At 52.1% G+C, this 22777-nt stretch overlaps 8 protein-coding genes across 8 annotated transcripts; 4 read left to right on the top strand and 4 right to left on the bottom strand.

Moving 5' to 3' along the window:
* Nucleotides 1–279: 279 nt before the first annotated feature.
* On the bottom strand, nucleotides 280–1959 carry J4E87_009275 (uncharacterized protein; the record flags this gene model as incomplete). Its single annotated transcript, XM_049380853.1, has 4 exons — nucleotides 280–871; nucleotides 922–1269; nucleotides 1315–1622; nucleotides 1675–1959. The coding sequence occupies 4 exons, from the start codon at nucleotides 1957–1959 to the stop codon at nucleotides 280–282; spliced, it is 1533 nt and encodes a 510-aa protein (XP_049229484.1).
* A 3479-nt stretch (nucleotides 1960–5438) lies between these two features.
* J4E87_009274 (uncharacterized protein) lies at nucleotides 5439–6229 on the top strand (the record flags this gene model as incomplete). Its single annotated transcript, XM_049380852.1, has 2 exons — nucleotides 5439–5443; nucleotides 5614–6229. The coding sequence occupies 2 exons, from the start codon at nucleotides 5439–5441 to the stop codon at nucleotides 6227–6229; spliced, it is 621 nt and encodes a 206-aa protein (XP_049229483.1).
* A 303-nt stretch (nucleotides 6230–6532) lies between these two features.
* Nucleotides 6533–7702, bottom strand: J4E87_009273 (uncharacterized protein; the record flags this gene model as incomplete). The annotated part of the gene is made up of 1 exon (XM_049380851.1): nucleotides 6533–7702. One exon carries the CDS (start codon nucleotides 7700–7702, stop codon nucleotides 6533–6535), a length of 1170 nt encoding a protein of 389 aa, XP_049229482.1.
* A 1307-nt stretch (nucleotides 7703–9009) lies between these two features.
* J4E87_009272 (uncharacterized protein) lies at nucleotides 9010–11012 on the bottom strand (the record flags this gene model as incomplete). The annotated part of the gene is made up of 6 exons (XM_049380850.1): nucleotides 9010–9497; nucleotides 9548–10230; nucleotides 10282–10619; nucleotides 10673–10779; nucleotides 10844–10912; nucleotides 10964–11012. 6 exons carry the CDS (start codon nucleotides 11010–11012, stop codon nucleotides 9010–9012), a joined length of 1734 nt encoding a protein of 577 aa, XP_049229481.1.
* Nucleotides 11013–13293: 2281 nt separating this feature from the next.
* On the top strand, nucleotides 13294–14103 carry J4E87_009271 (uncharacterized protein; the record flags this gene model as incomplete). The annotated part of the gene is made up of 1 exon (XM_049380849.1): nucleotides 13294–14103. The coding sequence occupies one exon, from the start codon at nucleotides 13294–13296 to the stop codon at nucleotides 14101–14103; it is 810 nt and encodes a 269-aa protein (XP_049229480.1).
* A 2136-nt stretch (nucleotides 14104–16239) lies between these two features.
* J4E87_009270 (uncharacterized protein) lies at nucleotides 16240–16782 on the top strand (the record flags this gene model as incomplete). The annotated part of the gene is made up of 3 exons (XM_049380848.1): nucleotides 16240–16306; nucleotides 16360–16474; nucleotides 16530–16782. The coding sequence occupies 3 exons, from the start codon at nucleotides 16240–16242 to the stop codon at nucleotides 16780–16782; spliced, it is 435 nt and encodes a 144-aa protein (XP_049229479.1).
* A 1458-nt stretch (nucleotides 16783–18240) lies between these two features.
* On the bottom strand, nucleotides 18241–20984 carry J4E87_009269 (uncharacterized protein; the record flags this gene model as incomplete). Its single annotated transcript, XM_049380847.1, has 4 exons — nucleotides 18241–20700; nucleotides 20748–20799; nucleotides 20847–20865; nucleotides 20915–20984. The coding sequence occupies 4 exons, from the start codon at nucleotides 20982–20984 to the stop codon at nucleotides 18241–18243; spliced, it is 2601 nt and encodes an 866-aa protein (XP_049229478.1).
* An 840-nt stretch (nucleotides 20985–21824) lies between these two features.
* Nucleotides 21825–22777, top strand: J4E87_009268 (uncharacterized protein; the record flags this gene model as incomplete). The annotated part of the gene is made up of 3 exons (XM_049380846.1): nucleotides 21825–22248; nucleotides 22298–22534; nucleotides 22590–22777. The coding sequence occupies 3 exons, from the start codon at nucleotides 21825–21827 to the stop codon at nucleotides 22775–22777; spliced, it is 849 nt and encodes a 282-aa protein (XP_049229477.1).

The following is a 22777-nucleotide window of genomic DNA, read 5'->3' as shown; positions in this document are numbered from 1 at the left end:
CGAGCATTTACTTTTGCTGCTCTGCGGCCTCGACGCGTCGAATCTTCCTAACAACATTGATCGCGCACTCTACCTGAAGTGCAGGACCGAAGAACCCCCAGACAGACATCACGTGGTCAAAGGGCTGGACACTCCCGAGGTCAGCTTTTAGGTCGAGCTTTGCTGGGAACAATGTGGTCATATGACCGAAAAACGTATCGAGAGTGCCTGCTTCGTTCCTCACTCGTCTATTATATCTGCATATCAATATCATCGCGTTAATCGCATCCCATTCTGTTGCTACCCCGAATACCTCCTAGGATCATCCACCAAATTCTTCAATCTCCACGACTTTGGATCGTCGCTGAGGCTTGTACCCGGCAGTATGAGTTCCGAAAGAATTGGATGTGAAAACCCTAGGTCCGTTTCGTCCATTGGATCAGTATCGCTATCCGTCTCTTCGATCGAGACATAACGCCCGACAGCGTTGCGAACGTCGGCACTCAGTCTTTTTCTCATGATCATGAGCATGATACCGGCGATGTAGGCGCTTTTGGATTGCTCATATAAGCCACCGAAGCATAAGACGAGTGTCGAAAGGAGAGATTCGCTGACTTCCGGGGGAGCGTTGCCCGGATCTCGTTCGAGTTGTTCAAGAGGCTCCAATGTTAGGTTGGCGAGCTGGGCCAGGAAGATGGTAAGCGTGGAGTCGTAAGCCTCGAAACTATGGCGGAGGTAGTATAAGCGCAAGATACTCTCGAGTTGAACGCTTGCATGGGTAACGATTTGCTCAGCTGCGTTGCGTTGATGCTGCGTCAACAGCTGGACGCCATCATTCCCAGACGAAATTTGCGACCGGAACAAAGTTACCAGAGCCGCATAGTACTCGCAACTGCAAATATCTTAGCTTTCATATCATGATCATCTGGCGTGGCCACTTACTGTAGCATCAGATGAGCGGGGTACACGATACAGCGGGGTTGCAGTTGGGCAGGCAAACCTCCATACCAGGCTTCCAACTTTGCCTGGATATGCAGAGCTGCACCCCAAGGCATCTTCCTAGACTCTTTGGAGCGACTAAAGCACATGACACCGATCTCATTCTGGATGACCCGCAACTCGCACAGTGCTTTCATACTATGGGCGAATTCGGGTGAGTAGGTCTGCTCGTCCGGTGGATAACGCAATGACATCTGACCATACCACTCCGATCTACCATCGACGTCAGGAAGCGGATCTGCCGGGATATCCAAGAGGCACGGTGGCTTGAAGTAGTAGTAGCTCTGTAATCTGACAGAAGTTAGCTGAGGAATGATATTGAACAAGTGTACTTACGACAGCCACGCGGAAAGGGCCCAAGCAGTGAACGATTTCGCGTGTTCAAGTTTATTGTCATATGACCGAGGCGTGAAGAGACTCATTCGATGTGCCATGCTGAGCGCTTTGAACATGTAAGAGAACCCGACCCTGTCATGACCAAAGTCGTTCATCGTGGCGTTAATGAGGCAGCCAGCTTGAATCGTTGTAAGCTTTGGCTGCTCCTCCTCTAGTTCCCATAGTCGTTTTGCTTCAGCCAAGAATCGATATGGCAGGCTATCTGGATTCCAAAACTTGGTCTGGTTGGCAAACAGTCGAGAACTAACCTATGGCACGTTAGTGAACCCCCATCCATGATACAGGTGTACACTTACTCACACAAGATTTGGCCAAAAGTGCATTGACGAGTAGAGGAGAGCAGAACTCAGCTCTTCTCGATACCATGTCTTCTAGTAGATAATTCTTGACGAAGAAGAACTGTCTTGGATACTGATTGACAAAGTAACTTTCGAGAATGTTGCGCAGCAATCGATCGTTGGAGCTAACACTAGTCCATTGCGACGGTTGTGCATCCTCAAGTAGAGGGTCAACCAACTTGGCCGAGGACAAAGGTCTCCAGTAATTGCTCTCTTGCGGAGCAAGATGCGCCTCTGAAGTACCCATGTCCCTGTCAGATGCATCGATTACTTCATAAACCCGTGATCGAAAGTAAGCGCTGTCCCGAAGGCTTGGTGGTATCTCATCCAGGAACGGAAAGTGAAAGCGCGACGACGCTTGCGGAACATCAGAAGCCTCAGCGACCATATTCCCTTCTTGAATATGCTTTACCACGGCCTCCGCATTTGCGCCGGCTCGAATGCGGCGAAAGATGCCGGCTGCGTCCCTCTCCGGTAGGTTTTGTAACATATCGAATACTTCTTCCTGGGCAGTACGCTTCTCTTTGAGCTGCTCGTATCTACGCTTGAACTGCCGTGATTCCGTCTCGCCATGACGACACTCAGTCTCTCGCGTCACGCATGCAGTGCATTTAGGCTTTAATCCGTCGCACTGTTTGTAGGTCAGCAAAAGCACCAAAGGCGCAGCATGTATGTACTTGCTCTTGACTTACGAACTCGGCAAGCCTCGCAAGCGTTGACACGTGTAGCCTTTTGTCTCTCCACAGATTCTCTGCGAACTCCACCGGCAGGTGCAGGTAGGAGTGAACGCAGTGGTGGTGGACTTCGTGAAGCTCCTTGGTCCATTCCTTTGAGACCGTGACGTCAGCCGCGTTGTTACTGCAAGATCAACTGCAAGGCTCCGGTCTATATAGACCTCTGCATGACTCTGTGAAAAACGCGTATCAGAAAAGTGCCACAGAAAGAAGCGCGAGTAGCTGGTATCTGGCGGGTGGAGGAAGGCTCGAAGGGGAATTTCGTATCGAGGTTTCGTGGCGCCACTTCGGCGCTATTGCCGTCCCGCCAATCACTTGCCGCGTCAGGATCTTCGATCCTCTGCAGCGCGAGCACGTGTCGCCGTGCTAGCGCGTTTTGGCATCGAAATCGTTCAAGAGATCGAACTTTCCGCCATCCTACATCAATAACGTGATGTCGGTGAGCCACTCCGTCTTCGAGCCACATCCATGCACTCAGCGCTCTTTGAAACCTGCCAAGCAACCAGCAGAATCGGCTATGCATCCGGCCCCTCGGTCTACGACACTGACTGGGTATTTCAATCCTCAGCCATAGTTGTCAGTGTCAGCCTGTGCCTAGGCCATGGCAATAGCGTATATCTCGCCTTCGCGGCGACTGCGCTCGTTTAGAAGAACCCTCACTCTAATGCCGAGATTGTGATCCGATACCCAGTGGGGCCTATGCTGTATGGTAACACAATCGGTTCTATCCTATAGATCGGCTTTCTGGTATGTATCGAATACCACACCGGCCTGTTCTAAAACGGGCGCGAGAAGCCAGGCAGGATCACTATCGCGTCGTCCCGCGGCATAGACCTCCGAATTGGATGTGTTGTGTACTCATCAACACTGCACTCTCAGCCCCTCCACCCTCTCCTGCGGCGTGGCCAAACATCCACAAACAAGAGAAAATTTGACCGTCATATGCAACGCAGAGTCTGACCCGACCAACATATTTGAGAATTCTCCCAAACAGGTGCGGGTTTTGCATCAGTCATACCTTGGAGGAGTCTAGCGATGTTCTCAGACGACTCTACTATCCTCTTTGAAGCGACAGTGGCGCGAAGCAGGACATTGGCATACTGGCGCTTATCTCGATTTTGTATCAGTCTGGAAGTACTGCAGTGTGGAGGATAATTCTAGAAGCAACCTGCTCAGCATTCGACCACGTTAACACTGGCCTCATTGTTCGAAATTAACGCCACTAGCTACCAATGTTCTGTCAATCTTCGCTTTTGGTGCCTTGCGCGGTTCGCCATCAAGGCTTTCGATTCTCTACTCCAATGACCACACCATCTCGGAGTCACACGCATGGGCGACATATTGTTCAGAGTTGAAATAGTCATTACGCCCTCATGAGAAGGGCTTGACGTGGAATTAATATTATAAGGCTATCCATAGAAGCAGTCAGTATACTGGCTTCTTGGTACAGTGTGACGATCGAGATACCCAGGCGGTTCTCGTTCCCGTGACCTCAGCCAACAGCTCCGCGGAGGTCCGCCTAGTCGGATATTGCCCTTCATTTCCTGAACTTACGTAGGACTGTAGTACATTCTGGTAGCGACTACCCTACGCAGGCTATGCTGCTAGAAGAACACCCCTTGTCGTATTTGCATGGTCGCCTTATGATACTTCATGATACCTAGGTAGGAGTACAGCGCTGGCACAAACGGTGAGATAATCGTACGGGAAGGCGGCACCTGTTCATGCACAAGACTTCGGGAGTCTGCGTCGTGAGGCATTCCACAACTGGTGGCTCGATACCTAGGTAGCACGGCATTATCTTTCCTGCGCACTCTATTTGCGTTACAATCCCAAAGTTGACATCATGCGAATATTGATTTTGCGAAATGCCATGAGTGACGTATCGGCGATGTGGCACCATCCTGAAGTACCTGGGTACCAGTTCCAACCGACAAGCATGCGGGTTGTGCTCGATGATCAAGGTACTGCGTTCCACCTCTACTCTCTTGACTTTTGGTCCTTGAAACTTAGTATGAACCATGCGAGTGTCCAAAGATGGCATCAGAGGTGGTGTCCACATGTGCGACTTCCCAAGGCAGCCCAAAATATGTGATTTCTGGCTGCAAATCTACTGTACAGATGTATTTTGATGTACAAGGCTTAACCCATCCTTTTCTAACCTTTGGGTCTTAAGAACGTGGCTTGTGGGCAAAGTTTGTGTTGGTACGTGGGGAAAGAGATGGGGAATGCGCGCTCGCGACGCATGTGGGATGACTCGGAAGATGCCGAGATTACCTACCACGCGGTTCGCACGCGCCGTAGCTTGGACGCCTTTTCGTCGCAACCGCCGGCTTCCACAAGCTACACATCCTCGATGTGAGCTTCTCTGCCAATCAGTTACTGGTACATTTTTTCGATCATCGACCTCCAAGCATGCGCCTTGTTCCTCTTCCTACGTGTAGAATTTTGCGATCCGGGCCTTCAAAGCTAGCTATGGACCACATGCAGCAACGATAAGCAGTGAAGTCGCGCTATGGCTATAACGCCGACACTGCCTCTCACGTCGCCGACCCAAGGCACCAACACAACGTGATTCGTGTCTGGATGCCAGCCCCCGGCTTCTTGGGCACGGCATATCGTGGCTATGGCACGACTGTGATGATGGGAGGCCTAACCTCTCCACAGCGAAGGAAATTCGCCGAACGGCTCACCGTTCTCTCATAATGCTGTAGACGATCACTTCCACGCCTGCGGTCGCACTCCACAAATCACTCCCATACCCAACACTCGCTCAATCCAACAGGCGGGGAGATGTTGTCGACAGTCTGTCTGCTCCTCGCAACCACACTGCCAGTGCGTGGCGCCTTCACCGAGTTTTTCTTCGCAGGCAGCGTAGGAATTGGCGATTTGAAGGCATGTCCAAAGTCTTCATTCGGGTGTGACGCGCCATCGGTCTGCGCCTTCGATGATCGGACGGAGAAGTATTATTGCTGCATACCAGGAAGTCCAGATGCTGTGTGCTGGGGACCTAGTTCAGATTGCGATGGAGGAGACAAGAGAACGCCCTCGGGCAGTCAACAAGGTTGCTCGACTGGCATTAACGCCTTTTGCTGCTTAAAGTCGAGGTGAGCAAACCTCTCAACGCCGCAATACTTAACGTTGCGCATGTAGCTGACAAGACCTAGCGAGACATGCACGGAAACAGCAGACCAGACGAACATCTGCTGGAGTAAACTAGACAACCCCCTCATTTCCCTCAACGCGACCGCCGTAAACGAAACAGCGCAGTCTCTCATATCGGCTCGCCCTTCGGCCCCTACCTACGCGATCAGCCTGTCTGCTCTACAAGCGCTTTCGCCGACCAGCGCGGCTGCGTCGTCAGTAACCCCGAGCGTATCCGGAGGACAACCCATCGCTACAACCTCGCCGTCTGGAGGATCACAAGAAACGGCTGCCTCGCCCCCTTCACCAATCGCGACAAAGGACAAAGCGTCGGGTCTCTCAGGTGGCGCGATAGGCGGCCTGGTCGGTGGAATAGTCGGTGGCCTCGCTCTACTCGGTCTGGCTGGATTTCTGTTCTGGCGCAGAAAGAAGAATGGCAAGCGAAATCCGTATGAGCCAGCCAATTCGCATACCGCGCCTATGTACCCAGCCGGTTCTCCTGGTGAAATGGACTCAAACCAGACGTATACGCAGGGACCGGCAACTGAGAAATACGGATATGCGGTCAGTCCTGTATCGGAAGTGCCTGCCGATAGGGCACCAGTAGAGCTACCAGCTGGCACGACATACAACAGATAGCGACCATATTTGAAATGAATTAGTGGGCGTAAAAGAGGAGGAGCGTATATTATATTACGATTTTGTCTTGAACCTGTGATCCTACGCAGATCTGTATGATATACAACTGTCATTCAACCAGTCTCGTTTTTGTTGCTCGTGCAGGCAAAATCGCTCAGTGCATTAGCAGATACCACGGCACCAAACCTCACAGGCCCGACACTATCAATGAAAATCAGTTGTGAAAATAGCGCAATGTACCTAACAGCAACTAGCGTAACCTTACAACTATCTCAATAATGTAGACGGAAGATCTACCCTACCTCACACCCTATCAAACTCTTTATAAATCTCATCAAACTCCTTCATTAAAGCCACTCCATCCGCCACGCTCGGCCACTCTCTCCCTTCGACCACACTCCCCATCCCACCTTCAACCCATTGCGCGTACCTTTCATACACCTCCGCCACGCTCCTCGCGCGAAGACCCAACTCTTTCTGCCACTCCGGCCAGTCCCAGCCCAAATCGCGCACTTCATCAGTCGCGTAATCATGGTGCTGAATCGAAATAGGGCCATCATAAGAGTCACCAGACATAAGATAAGGACCTGGTGCAGTAACACGCAACTCTCCCGTCTCGCCAGCGATGTACCACACGAACCCAGGTTCGCCTTTAAACGACTGGCCAAGGCGGAAAGAAGCTGCAAGTGTGGCTCCGGGTACTGTGACTCCTTTCTCAGTATTGAGGGTACCGTGTACAGATATCAGATCGGGTACATCAGTCTTTACGGCCCTGTTGACACTCCCGTCAGCTCCCAGGAGCTTCAGATTCGGTCGCTGGATTTGCATTTTCGTATGAGATTCTTCCCATCCGCCGAGTACCTCATGCACGTAGTCGATCATGTGGCCATAATGGATGTTGATGGGATGTCCTCCCACCTTTCTATCCGCAAAATACTCCAGAGACTCAGGGAGAGCGTCCCGCTGCAGCAAGTTACCAAAGGCGCGGACTTGGCTGCTGAGTACCTTCCCTATGGTATTTGCGGCTAGAATGTCTTTGAGTCGAAGGGTGATTGGGGCGACCCGTCCTTGGAGGCCGATGATACTATTTCGCGGTTCATGCACAAGTTCTGCAAGGTTTACTGTGCTGGCAAGGTCTTGCGTCACTGGCCATTCAATGTACACTGCTTTCCCTGCTTTGAGGCTCGATTCGGCGACAGAGAAATGTACATCGACGCGGGTGCAGACGACGACGAGGTCGATATCTGGGTCTTCTGCGAGGGTGCTTGGGTCGCCATATGCTTTTACGTCTTCGGGAAGTGCGAATGTCTTCTTTGCTGCTTCTGCGGCTTGAGTAGAGGAGTTGAGGAGAGCGACAAGCTGGTAGTGCTGCTTGCCACGGTGAGAGAGGAGATATGGGAGATGAGCGTCTGCGGCCCAGGTAACCTTTGCAGATGACGATAGACCAGCGAGAGCAACGCGGATTGGTGGCATATTGTGTGAAATTGGTTGATTTTGCTGGATTTCTCGTAAACTACCGTCAACGGGCTATATGTCTTTCAGATATAGCCGAAGTCGCTTCATGATACACCGCGTGTGGCCCATAGACCCCAAGTACGATGTCTATGGTGTTACCTCGTATAGCCGATGCACCATTAATGGGTTGCATCACTTACCAATGCAGCAGGCCAATCGCAATAGATATGAGCCCTCTGACATGACGACAGCTGACAAAACTGTTGTCAAAAGCTCGTCGCTTCTCTCGATACTTGCACAATCTAGCGCAGAGGAGATGGTGATAGAGCTGACAAACAAAGTGATGATAAAGCGACACCGACCATTACGGTAAGGATCGCCATCTGTCGCCATTGGCTGGAGAGACACAGCAATGGGGAGGCCTGCAGCTCGTGAATTCGATCATGGGAAAGAGACGAATATGACGAGAAATGGTTTCCCACAACTCGATCAACTTTTTGCTCAACCCCAAGTCACTCCGACAGCCTTCCCCAACCCCCCCTTCACAACCACCACCTCCGCACACTCGTCGCGGAGCGGAAAGGTGGAGTCGGACCGAAACAGCGCAGCGCACGCCATACCCAATTTAGCAACTACACATAATCTCCATATTATTACCTCCTCTTTCATCGGGAACAAAGACTGAATCTCCCAAGGCGTTTGAGAATGAAGTCCTGACACTCAAACTGTATGAATAACCTTTCCGGGGAGCGAGGGCGTTAAGGGGAGGAAAGTGACAGGGACAGCGGAAAACCGGCACGGGTAACACGGCAATGACGGCTTGGCGATTCCACCGCGGCGTTCTTGGCTTGTTTCGGATTGGGCAGTGAACGACAGGGGAATGGGGCTGACATCTGGGTCTGGGGAACTGGGTCTTGAAGCTGGGGGTCTCGTCGGATTCCTGCGTTGATGTTATCGTGCGGATTGTGGTGACGACTATGAAGTTTGCAGTTGAGAACTGGTGGTGAGGGTGGGCATTGGGCGTAATTTTGGGACTGGCGTGCGGACAAATACGCGTAATTCAACGTCAGTCTATGTTGTACAGGTCTAAACGAGTGACAAAAAGCATGGTAAACGATAGGGAGCAACCCTGATTGTGTTCCAATCCTAAAATGAGCGATCCAACCAATACACTGTTCTAACGGCTCTCCTTCCTTCTGCGCGCTTCCTCTGCTTGACCCTTGGCGCGTACCGGATTCTCTAATTGCCCGTTCACAGGCCTTCCACCAAAGATAGGGATAGCCACTCGGGAGTGCGACATGTCAAATGCCCCAGCTCACACCGATCTACCGGCCCAAGTTTGCTTTCTCATGAGCATAGTCTTCCTGGAACCGGATAGTTTGCAGTTTCTCTGCGTAATCCACGGCTTGCACCTGGGAGTTTGACCTGAACGTGGCTTCGCTATCCCTGACTTGGTTGTTCCACCTGTACAGCTCCGGGCCAGGACCCATGGAAACCGGGCGAGAGAAGCGGTTGTGCTGGTAGACCGAGCCGCGCTTGGAGTCCATCCTGGTGTTCTTAGGAAGGGCCTCGTGGATAGATCGTACGCGAATCTCCGCGGGCTCAGACTCTTCGATCGCTGGGATCTTCTTGTAACGGTAGAAAGCATCGAGGGCGGGGATGGAAAGTCCGTGGACGACGATGGAGAAGACGACGAGGAAGTAGACGACTGGGATCATGGCTGCGACAAGGTTCTCTTCTTCCTCAGTCTCGGCCTCGCCTGGCTTGGGGAAAAGGTGACGAGTGTGCTCGACGTAGAAGACGGCTCCGATGCCTGACAAGTGTTAGTTCACGTTACTATCTGAAAGGGTCGAGGCAACTTACCAATGGGTCCGAAATAACCCATAAACAGCGCCTCCTTCCAGTCCTTGACGACGTTGGGCATGACCTTGTACATCAGGAAGATGGCTGGAATACGACGGAAAGCGAGGATGAGGAAGCCAAGAATCATGAGCCTTCCAATGGTGATACCGGTGACATCTGGCATCTGGAACTCAGCCCATGGAATGATGGTTCCGATGTACATGAAACCACCGAAGTTGAGGATGACATCGAAACAGCTGTTGACCTCGTCATGACGCTTCTCGGTTTCCTCGAGGTAGACTCCATTCCAGTTCATGACGTTTCCGGCGACGAAGCAAGCGAGGAGGTCGTCCGTACCGAGCGCACCGCAAACGCCAATGGTGAACAAGCCGAGAGCCATAGGCCAGAGCAGAAGACTCTCGGAGTCGATCCACTTCTTGCGCAGGGCGAACTTGACGGCGAACATACTGGCGACGCCGAGGATGACACCGATTGCAACGGACATGACGATGATGTACAGCCATCCCTCGACAATCCACTGTTCCATGGCCATTGGGACACCGCCACCGAGACGACCAACTCCCTCTTCGCTACGCTTGGAGAGCATGTTGACTGCCCGATGAGCGATTTCCTTGGCACCTTCTATGCCGGTCTTAAACTCGACACCATCGAGTTCGGCATGGCGAATGAGGTATGTAGCCAAACTGTCCGACTCGTCAGAGAAGCTTCTTATGCTGGAGGGTTGTGAGACTTACAGCAGGAAAGGGAAACCGAAACCATCGTTAGCACCGGCTTCCGACGAGATGATTTCTCGCAGCGCGCGAGGAACGAACTTGTCAGCAAAGGGACCCTTGGCTACGGCTTGCGACAAGATAGGATCTGTGCAAGTAACGCAAGATCCGATAACAAGCGCAGCCAAGAAGGTAAGCTTGGGAACTGTGACGAGAATGCACAAGCTAGTGCAGATCCACATGATTGTCATCACAGGGAGGAGGCAGATCGCCATCTCCTTCCACCGGGCTTGTTGGTACTTGGCAGGGAGTTGGAATCCAGCGATGACCAGCTGCACACCGATGACGATTCGGCACATGCCCTATATGATGCTCAGCAGGGTTCAATATTGGGGTTTTGTGAATTCGCGCTCACCAGCGTGATAGCTTCTTGCTGCCCCGTGGCAGCTGAGCCCCATTTCTCCGCATCTAGGAATCTGGCAGCTATCGGTCCTAGGATGACACCGATGAGAACGGCAGGTACTGTAAAGAATGAGTTCACTGCTTTGAAGAATGACGGCGCTGCGTCGGGCGATTGTGTACTTACAAGCTTCACCAAGATACCATACTTGCTTGATCTTGACTGAAATGAAGCCGTATAGAATGATGAAAGCGCCTGCAGTCGAACGTCAGTGTTTGCCTGTCGACTTTCGTCTGTCAGACGTACCTAGAACGGCGATGACGATGTTAAGCTCGCTAACATCGAGGGAAGGCATGGTGAAGAGCCCTGTAGGCGAAAAGCGGAAAAGACGGAAGGAGTGTGTTCAAGGATTCATGCGCGGAAGGAACAACAGTAAGGGTTGAGAAAAAAGGGTGTGGAATGAAGACGACCAGCGGGAGCGAGTAACTGTAAATAGCAGACCAGCCGTATTTACAAGTCGATTAAAACCAATATAAGCAAGTGCAAAAAGATGGAGAACGAGGGATTTCCCGGACTGGTTCGGAGAGAATTGCGAGCGCAGTGATAGGGAATGCCAGCCTCGATTTCCAATTTCTTGGGTGCTGAGCCTTGTTACTTCATATCTTTACACGCGTCACGGACACAATGCACTTCGTTGACTTGAAACAGCAGCCGCCAGGACATTCTTGGCTTAGCAGCCACTCCCGCCATTAGGAGGCTTACGACCGGAGCCAAGCGGTGAATGGGCTATGGCGGATGGTGCCAAGCTCACCTGTAGCGCTAGCTTCGAACGCGACGTGTGGGACTTTCCGCCTTAAGGCTCCCTTTGACCCTGTCATGTTACACCTGTGGACGTCGGGGAAACATTCAAGGTTGAGACACAGGAGCTGTTGAGACAGGTTGACCTTGTACGCGGTGATTGGCGCAAATGAGGAACACACAACGGCGCAGGTTCTTTTGTCCGGCTGTGAGCATTGCGGCTCGGCAAGCGTCTCAACATGACAATGCCGATGGGCGTCTCGATTTGGCGGAGATTAGTGGCTCTGCACAGAGTTTCCCTGCCAAGTCCGCCAAGTCCGCTGTGCCAAATACAGAACAAACCCTGCTAGGCAATGGAGCGCGACACCCAGTAGTGATGTTGTGCATTGCAACAACGCAACAGCAGAGCCTCCTTTGCAGATCTTTGTCCTGCAGCTGTGGCATCCCGATCGACACTTGGCTTGGGGGACGCGTCCGCACGAGCATCATCAGTAATCGTCACCCATTGCAGGCGTGGGAGATTATGAGTATCGCCCAGCATTTTGATTTTCTCTGGACGCGCGATAGGCCCAGCTAAAAGAAGCACTCAACTTTGTTGGCAGAACTGGGCGATACTTGGACCTCTCTGTTGCCGCGCTGCACATCATGCGGGTAACTATCCGCGGGATGGAGGCTCAGTGCGCCCGGCGATACAGCCAAGTACTCTAACATCATTGATTAATCTGTGAGACCACGATCGTTTGGTGTGTTTTAGTGATCGAGAATTGTGGTTCGCACTGCGAGAGGGCATCTGTTGCCGTATTGCCGAATCACTCAAACAGCGCAGCGTTAGAAGCGAGCCGCTTCGAAGCCGCCTCGAAACTGCTGTCTGAGCCGTCCGCGGAAGATATCCCACCAAGTTACTCACGATACCTGCTGAAGATCTTCCTCGCGTGGAGTAATGACGCCGGTCGAAGTCTGGAAGAGGCGGTGTCATGCAGCATAGTCGACAAGCTCCTTTCTTGGTATGAAGGATCCCAAGGTGTATTGAAACCGATGCGATACCTGCGAGCAGGTCAGTGTGCCATACTGGTTGGTAGCCGGATGAGAATGCTGGGGAGTGTAATTCCTGTCCGCAGTGCATCCCCCGCGCTTGGGCTGCTTTGACCAGCGGTGTACGTTACGGCTGATAGGCGCCCCACGATCTTCATAACTCTTTCACAACCTGCCGTACAGCACACTGAGAATCGTTTTTCTCGTTGCGAGCGTGGAGATGCTGACATGCTGAGTGGGGTGTGGGTGTCGACGGAGTGGTGGCCGTGAGCTATGACGACATCTCACTTAAGTGGGCCCACCTGCCCCTGTGCAGCTGCACTCCCAGCCTCTTTCCTCTTCCCACGACCTGTCCGTACAGATAGTTTTTGGCGACACTCAGATCAGCCTTCGAAATTCCGTGCCACCTTAGCTGTGTCTTCATAAGACAGCCCATAACTTTCATCGGTATTGAAGATGTGCTGCGCTGTACTACATCGCCGTGTGCTGCTAAGCACTATTCCGTTCTAGGAAATATTGAGGCATGGTAAGGCGTCCAAAGCCAGAAGAGTGGCTAAGCAAGGCACACAAACGCACGATGTTTACACTACGCAAACTCAAATACACATATCACGCACATCGAAATCACCTCTAGTGCGCGTTTGCATTTCCCTTCTCAAAAGTGCCCGTCTTCACCTTCACCTCACCGTTTGACCACCTCCGAGTGACCACGCTTTGACAATTTTCGAATTTTTGTAACGGCCGTTGCGGTTACGGCTTATCTTTTAAATCCCAACATCGAAAGAGCAGGCATCCACTAGCACGTCATGTTCACCCATACTGAACTCCCTCCGAACACTTCCCGACCGCCAAAAAGGGCATCGCAAGAGCTCGCTGAGCCTGCTAAGCCTGTCGAGCCTGTTGATTCCATGAGCCCTCTTTCCCCAAGCGGTCTCACTCTCCAAGTAGATTTTGCCTGGTCAAAGTTCCGCAACATAGTAGCTTCAAAAGGCGCTGGCCAACAGCTCACACCGCTCTACGTTCAGCATTTCCGCCCTGCAAAGCCGCAGTTGCGCTTCGAGCGCGCGTCAGATCAGACCATCATCGCGAAAGGCACCATTCGTAAGTCTGCCTATGGTACATCTAAGAAACACTCTGACTCAGTACTTCGACGTTTAGACAGTTTCTCCATCAGCGGCGATTGCATCATTCATGGCCAAGAAGTCATTTTGAAGCCACTGAAACGCTGGAAGACCAAGTACAACTACCTCTCGCATGCGCTTGGCGGCATCCCTATTACCTGGACCGCCAATTCTACCATGAAAGTCTGGGATTTCGTATGCATAAACTCCGCGACCCAGGAATCTATCGCCAAGTTCGGCGTCAATTTATGGGCGATGAAGCAAGTCGGCAACTTCTACTTTGAGGAGACAGAAGATGAGGTTACAGAGGCTCTGAGAGACGAAGTTGTTGTCACAGGTCTTACTCTGCTCTATCTTATGATGACAAGGATGAACAACCCGATTCATCTGCTTGGTGCTGCCTTTGCGAAGCCAGGGAAGGTTGAGGGCGATGGGGATGAACGCGCGGTAGTACAGGAAGATGGAGCGTCAACTGGCAAGGCGAAAACAACTTGAGATGAGCTATACCATGATTGGCCATAGGTAGATGGTGGAAGTCGCGAGTGTGAGATATGTCCAGTTCAAATTTAATATACCCAATAGTCATCCATTGCCAGTTCCGTAATCTGCTCGATGACATTGGTTTGCTTAGGGCGATCAAAAAGTTTATCGCATGGACTAGGGACCCCGAGTTGCGCATGTATTCATGGTCTGGTAATGTAACTTTACTGCCGTAGCTGCCACTTGAGCTAGCGCGCTTCACGACATCTGGGCAGCCCCATACCCCACTGTTTGCATCAACCACGCAGCACAACTCTCAACATAGCGCCAACAGCCCAGCAAAAAGACATTGCAACAAACGCAAGCCTTCGCGGGAGGGAGTTCCAAGGCGTCTAAAGTCAGCTTAGTCCCCTTATGCAGCATTGCGGCACGACCGGGGCCGACAATCAAGGATCGTGCTAAAATCTCACCCCTACTCATACTTGGCTACGTTCACTTTGATGTGGGGACGAAATATAACACGCGCCCAGAAAGAACAGATTAACACGTACTCATAAGCCAGAAAAGCTAGTTGTAACAATGACGCGAACCTTTCGCTCGGCGCAAAAAGAGCCAGACGCCAGCGAGCAGCAAACTTCCCACAAGTCCCGAAAGTCTGTTGCCTATCGTGCTTTCAACCTCAAAATATGGCAGCCTTTAAAGCAGCTACTTCGGACGGCCTCTCTCGACACTCCAACACTCGAGCAACTGTTGCATTCTTCTTGCGATGACCGACCTAATAAAAACCCATTTTCCGTTGGTGAGTGTGATGCTTCTTTGCGCGAATGCTGCTGTACTTACTCTGTGCGCGCAATCACAGACATTACACATGAAAATTTCTTAGCGCTACTTCAGGCACATCCGCCACGGAACGCCAAAGCATGCGCTGGTTATCTCAAAGACACGATGCGCACGGCGTTGCATCGTTCGAAACTCTGGCCCCAGCATCAATACTTGGAGGAATATAAGCATTTGTTTCGAACCGTCTTCTTTCCGCGGATGCTGGCCATGATTGAACACATCACCGTCGCTGAAGACGGTGAGCTACCAGCACTGGACCTTTGTGTCTATGCAAAACTGGACTGCCTGCATGGAACTTTTACATTCGTCTGCAACGAGGCTCATCAGAACGCGAATCGTCAAATCGACAGAATCTTGAGAAACACTCTACAGTCGACAAAACGACATCGCAAAGCTCATCGCAGAGACAATGGTGAGGTGCAAGCACGACAACCCGATGCAGCCTATCTTTGTCAGTCTATTCGCCGCTTCTACAATCATTATCACCATTGCAATCACATTCCTACGTCTAGACCAAGCGCTCGAGCAGAACGAGGATGTGTACGTGTTAACACTGCGGTGGCACTTGATCTTCTACAGAGACATGCGTACACTGAGACGAAGCTCAACGTGTATCGAGCTGTGGGTAAGAAGCTTCCGAAAGAGCTGGCTGATATGATCTTGAAGCTTGTGCTGTCCAGTCAAGGTCAGCCAAACGAGCCCGGGATATTTGATCGAGATGGCAAAGCAGTCATTCATTGCGGGGAGGCTGTAGAGCTTCGTCGGACCGAGCTTCTTTGATGCAGCTAGAACAGGCTTGGAAAGATGCTCCTGCATAGTTTCGAGACGGTGCCTCCGAGAAAGAGGCATTAACATGTGCAAATGCGTGTCGAAGTTGGGTACCTAGGTAGAGACATGTGAAGGGCTGGTGATGTCATACCCCGTGTTCACGCGTAACGCGTCAAGCGACGACGCGACAACACACGATCTCGATCAAAACCACTTGCAGAATCTGAGCACCAACAGTCCCATCGCATCGACACTCAGACGGCTCATCGCAAAAGGTGGAGAAAAGAAACGGAAACTTTCGCGGTCCACATCGGCAGCCGCGATTCATCATGACATCAAGAACAAAACTAGTGTGGGTACCTGCATGCGATGATGGCATATGGCACTTGCTACAAAACCTCCCCTCACCACGCTTTCGTACCCCGCTTGAAACTTCATCTACCACCTCCAATTGAAACAATTATTCAGTTACGCACTTTGTAACTCGAAAGCTTCAAACTTCTCGATACTTGTTAGACCAAACCGCACAAACTACATATCAAGATGCCTCGCATGGTCGCACCCCCGCCTTCTGGAGAGTTCCAGGTCGTGCTTAGCAAGCCCTTCTCCGGTAAGTTCGTTAATTGGGAATGGACAAGGCTTTCTTACTGACATAATACGCAGGCGCACCCACACACATGATCGAGGTCATCGGCGAGCCCAACCGCCCAGCCAGCATCCGCATGTCCAACTACAACGGCAACTCCAAGTCATCAGAGAAGAAGGGCGATGTACCACAGTACGCCCCTCACAGTCCCCTTGATCCTAAAGTCCCTTTACTAATCCCATGGCAGAGACGACGTCAAGGAGCTCATGTCTCTCATCTCCACACTCCGCGGCTTCCCTTCGCACCCCAGCAAGGACGTCTACGGCCTAGACACCAAGGTCGACTTCAACACAATGGAGATCCAGTGGGGCAACCAGGATGACGATGCTGCCATGGATGGTGGAGAGCTTGCTGGAGAGCAGAAGGATGAGTTCAAGAGGATTGTGGACAGCATTGAGGCGCTCGCGAGGCAGTTCGCTAAGCAGGACTCCCCTGTATAAAGCACTAGGGCATGTTAGGATGTACAAAGAGACGATGATATGACCAATGAATGAAATAAACATTGACAACCTTCTTTCCGTTGCATATTCACCCTTGCTTGCAGACATCATACATCATGTATCATGAGAGCTAATCTGCCACCATGCGCTAACTCATACAGTGGTCTGTCAGACGACAGCTCATTTCTCTGTCCCAACCCATCAACCTCGTGGCTCTCGACGCCCACATACGCGCCAGGCTTGCCTTCATTCGAAGCTGCATAACCCGCATGTTCGACCAGCAACTCGCCTCGAGACATCTCCAACCTCGCTTCCACATGCCGGCGTTTCCTGTTCTCCCAAAAAAGCAGACCAAGCGCGATGAGCAGAGGTATGCCGAGGCCAACACCCAGACCAATCTGGGAGACGGGGATCTCGTTATCTTCGCTACTACCGTCATCGGTTGCGTTGGCGGGGAGAGTAGGACATTGCGACGAGACCGATGATGCTGTCGGATTCGGATTCGAAGAAGAAGAAGAAGCGCTTCCCTCAGACACAGCATCCACACCCCAAGGCCTCTGAACCACAAACTCACTCGTCGTATTCCCATCCAACTTGAATCTCTCCCCCTTACAACACTCCTCAATCCCTTTCCCTAGCAACCCGCAGCAAAACTCCCAGCCATTGTTCCAACTGCACAGTGCGATGTCGTTTCCTTCATTGGCGCAGTATTTGGGACACGACCCTTTTCCGTTCGCGCCGTCCTTCCAGTCTTTGATCGTGCAGCTGCCGACGTAGAGGGTGCCGAATTGGCTCAGGCAGAGGGTGTCGCCGAGGCAGGTGTCGGTGGCTGAGCAGCAGTGGGAGATGGACTGGGTTGCTGGTGAGATGCAGGGGTGGTGGTTTGGTGCGATTGAGTTGGAGGCGTCGTAGCATGCGCGTGTGTCGGGTTCGGCGCGTATAGTAGCGGATGTGAACGAGATGAAGAGGGGAACGGTGAGGCGCATGGTTCGTACATCCGCCGATTCGCGAAGTTGTTTACGAAAACATGTTAGCCCACAAGGACGGAGGTTAAGCTAGATTTTAAGAGACCGTCAAACAGTATCCCTTTATGTTCGGGGTGTACAAGGCTAGGGTGTCTAATTCCATCTTGGCCCCCCATCATTCCGGTCCTATTTGCTAAAACCCTTATTGGGGGTGTCAGCAACCGAGCGTTCTAGTCCCCAAATATGTCTTGCCTGACCAGCGGTAAACATCGTGAGAAAACGGGAGTAGGAATGTTGGTCAATTTTCGAATCTCAACACTTGATCATGCTTATATCGAGGAACTCTTCGAGTTTGAAGTAACGAATCGTTGAATCGCGCCAATGAATCCGAATTCCGATCAAAAACGCCATGGGACTCCGGACTGACAACGAAATCAATGATCATCGCATCATATCCACATTTGATCATGTATCCAATCGCAAGCCAAGCTCTCTAAATCTTATACACAATACCTCCAGAGTACATAATCTTGTTCCTCTCGCTCAGAGCCTCAAGTGCCTTTTCGGCCTCATCTTCATCAAACGCTTCGCGTCCATTACCACCACCGAGTCTTGCGTTTACAGCGGCAACCAGCGGCTCGACATCTGCAGCGTCGTTTGCAAACAGCGGACCGTCGATGAGCTGACCAAGTGCTGTTTGGAATACCTGCAGACGTGCCGGTGTAATGCCTTGCGATTCCTGCGATTCGGTTTGTGTAGCGGGTAGTTGCGACTCGGGTTGTGAAGAAGCAGCGCTGACCTGCGACGATTGACCGGCGCGAGAGGACTGTGTGCGGTCAGTCGTGCGTTGGGTCCTCGGCGTGACATTGTAAAGGTCCTCGTTGTCTTCTTCCTCGCCGCCTTCCTCCTCGGCTGCAGGAGTGCGCGTGGTCTCTGTACGCTGGCTGCGGGTCGATGGCCCACCGGTGCGGCGAGATTGTGTGGCTTCTTGCTCATCCCCGTCCTCGTCGTCGCCACCGGACGATTCTCCGTCTGTAGACATAGCGTCTGGATCGCGGACTGTCCGTCTTCGCTTGCGGCGGTCGTCCTCGACGACCTCTTTGAACAAGGCAAAACGGAGGATCTGTTCTGCGACGTCTGCATCTTTCTGCTCAACCCGCTTCGACAAACGTGCCTTTGCATGGGCGGTGGAAAGACGGATGAGTGTTTCGAGAGTACGTGCGGTGATGGGGGAAGTACGGCGGGTACCGGCGTCTAGCTCGTCGTTTCGTAGTGCAGAGTACGTTGCCACAATATGATCCGCAGCGCCTTTCGTAAGGATTGGCTTCTCGCGCTTAGCATATTGAATGTATTTCTTGATGAAGGGTATGCTGAGGACTTCAGTCCTTCGGTTCGAGCCACGTCCGACGGTGATTGTAACGCCGGAATGTAACATGGGGTTGAATTTCTCGTAGACTTCCGTCGGACGATTTGCATCAGCGTCGGTCTCAAGACCAACACCAAGCAGCTGAGAGCCCTCCTCGCGGACCGGTGCACCCTCCTCAGTACCAGGCTGGCGGTAACGGTGCATGCGTAGGACATGCTCAGAGATTTGACGGTCGCGTGCATCTTCGATGTCATCTGTTACAACGAACAGCAAATCGAAACGCGATAGTAGAGAATCCGGAAGAGCAATGTTGCGATGCGGATCCTTGTGGATATCGTACTGACCGAAGATGGGGTTGGCAGCTGCGATGACACTGCAACGAGCATTGAGCGATGTATGGATGCCGGCTTTGGCGATGGTAACGGTCTGTTGCTCCATGACTTCGTGGATAGCTACGCGGTCGACATCGGACATTTTGTCGAATTCATCAATACAGACGACACCACGGTCAGCGAGAACCATGGCACCAGCCTCGAGACGTCGCTCGCCCGTCTCCTTGTCCGAGGTGACAGCTGCCGTGAGACCGACACCAGACGAACCGCGACCCGTTGTAGCGATGGCAAGCGGGGCGGTATTCAGAACGAAACGCAACAGTTGCGACTTGGCAGTTGAGGGATCACCGACCATGAGAATATTGATGTCTCCCCTCAAGTGAGTGCCGTTTTCAAGGTTCTTCTCTTGTCCTCCCAGGAGGAGCAGCAGAATCGCCTTCTTGATATAGTCATGTCCGTAGATAGATGGAGCCAGTGATTGTGACAGCAGTTCGAAGACGCGCCTGTTCTTGGATATTTTGTTGATGTTGCGGATATCGGTATCGGTGATAGAAACCTGGGCAATGCCACCGCCGGACTTGGAAGAGAGGAGGATAACGTTGTTCGCTAGGATCAGGGTGCGGAAAGTCGAGCTCCCGGCACCAGCGTTGCGATTACCGAGTGAGCGGTATATGCCGACCATCTGTATGCGGTCTCCCGGCTTCACACGATCTACCAAGTCATCGTCCAAGATGACATCGACGGAGCGCGGTAGCTGACCAGCAGGGGCACGCTCAGGCATTTCTTGGATGGAAATGGTCTGGTGGTCGCGGTAGATGCAGTAGCCGTACTCAGTGACGAGTGGGTTGCCCTCGCCATCGTCCGTCGGGTAGACGCTCGTACTCGCAGCGCCGGTAGTCATGGTCTGATCTCTGTACTCTCGCGAATGGAACTTTTGCTTGTTCTCGTTGTAATGCACGCTCTTGACCACCTTGGGCCGCACAAGAGACGTCTTGGTGACGATTCCCTCGAGCGACACCATGTGGTTCAGCTGGTTTGAGCCCAGGGTGCGCGGGTTGCACGAGTACTCGCCGAAGCTGCCGATGTACGCGCAATAGTATACCACATCGTCGCCTGTCTCGGACTTGGGTCGGTCGGTGAATGTGCGGACGACGTCTTTGAGGGCGCGGTCGAAGGCTTCTGTGAATTCGAAGGGCGAGTTGAGGAGGCCGTCGGCGAGTTCGCGGTTATGTGAGCGGATCTCGTCTATGCTGACCTGAATATAGTAAGTATGCGTAGACGCTTGTAGCATACAACACCTACTGTGAGTCTTCGTAGTCCTCGGTTGAGCATCACCAGAATGTCTGCGCGGTAGCTGGAGCGGTCAGTGCGCGCTCTATGGGGTGGATGGCTGCGGCATACCTTCGTCTGGAGACGTCATCTGCACCGTAATTAGTATTCGCATCATTTCGAGAGTCGGCTTGACATACCTGGGTCGAGGAACTCTTGCGCAAGACGCACGCGCCTACGCACCTCCTCGTCTCTGATGACCTCGGCCATGGTGTATTATGTGACTTTCGGGGTAGAGAGTGACCAATCGCGGCAAAAAGAACTTCAATGCAGCGTAAGAGGGGGTATTCGAAGTGGGTATATGGAGGGTGTATTGTTTGGGCTGTTGCTGCGGTGAGGGCTTCGAGGGGCACCAGTTTCGCGACACCAATTCGCGTCGCGCTAGTCTCCTTCCGTCACGCGTTCCTTCCCATTAAACATCCTCTTTCAGCCTGGCACCAGTCAGTCATCTCCAACCTCCACGCGCGAGCGCTCGATATTTCAATTGTACTGTATGTTGGCGACTCATCTCACTTATTTGTCTGTTTGAGTTGAGCGCGTTTTGCCGCCTCATGCAAGACGCCCCGCAGTGAGAAGGTGCGGTCGTGCCAACAACAGCTTCACATCGACTTCGCCGCTTCATCTCCGTGAATTCTCTTCAGCGCTTTTCAAGGCTCTGAATATCTTCTCCCGACAACGCTATCTCGAAGCATCATGAATACGACATGTGGATCAGATGTACGACGGTCCTAGCCGGAGATACCGTTGCCATGTAGGCCGACGTCACCCACTATGTTCCCGAACAAGCTACCGTCGCGGGTCTGCAGATGTTGCCAACATGGTGTATGGCAGATCTAAAGCGACTCGCCCATCCTTAGTCGCTGTCGGTTCAACTCCGCTAACACCGTACGCTTACCTTTGATGGATTCTGACGTAATGATGCTGGCCGCACTTGACGTCGTCTATCCTCAAGGTATATGAAGGGCCACTGCAACAGTCGGGAGGCTTGTTGCAACGTTTTCATATCATTCAAAGTCCCCACTTCTTAAAGTCTCACCTTATCATATCACTATGGCACCCCGCGTTTTCCTCATCACCGGCTGCTCCACTGGCTTTGGCGAGGAATTCGTCAAAGTTGTTTTGCAAAAGGGTGACTACGTTGTCGCTACTGCACGCAACTCTTCCAAGCTATCTTTCGAGGGTGCCAACGATTCGAACAGTCTGCTCGTGGATCTCGACGTGACCAAGAAAGAATCCATCGACAACGCATTCGATGCGGCTATCAAGAAGTTCAAGAAAATCGACGTGGTTTGCAACAATGCCGGATACGGTCTGAACGGGCCCTTTGAGACCTTGTCGGAAAAGCAAATCAGGCAACAGATGGAGATCAACCTCTTTGGCCTGATTGATGTAACAAGAAAGGCTATGGAGACAATGCGAGATTTGAAGTCTGGAGGTGTCATCCAACAGGTGACGTCAATCGGCGGTCAGATTGGTGAGTTTGAATCTAATATATTCTTGTGTTCACTGCTGATGGTCACTAGGTGTTCCTAACTTCTCCATCTACTGTGCCAGCAAATGGGCTGTTGAAGGATTCACGGAGGCCATTTCAAAAGAAGTGAAGCCTGAGTGGGGAATCAAATTCACTTGCATTGAGCCCGGTGGTTTCAGAACCGACTGGTCAGGCCGCAGTATGGACTTCGGCGAGATATCGAACCCAGCCTACGCACACGTCGATCCCAAGAAGCAGGCTGAAGGGCGCCATGGCTCTCAAGCAGGAGGTACGTCATGGTCAAACTGTTAAATACCGGACGACCGCTAACAAACTCCTCATAGACCCGGCTAAGGCTGCCAAGGTGTTCTACGACTTGGCCGTCATGGACGACCCGCCTATCCGATGCGTAGTTGGAACCGACGCGTACAGCCTTCTCAACAAGAAGCTTGAAACTTACAACGAAAGTGTCAAGAAGTTTGAGAAATGGAGTAACAGCACCGACGTCGAAGGCTACAAGGCGCCCAACTAG

The sequence above is a fragment of the Alternaria ethzedia genome (assembly GCF_023757985.1).
Source record: "Alternaria ethzedia strain BMP 0044 chromosome Unknown scaffold_33, whole genome shotgun sequence".
NCBI classification, from domain to species: Eukaryota; Fungi; Ascomycota; class Dothideomycetes; order Pleosporales; family Pleosporaceae; genus Alternaria; species Alternaria ethzedia.
The sequence above is the reverse complement of the archived record's forward strand: the minus strand, read 5'-3'. Positions and strand labels throughout refer to the sequence as shown.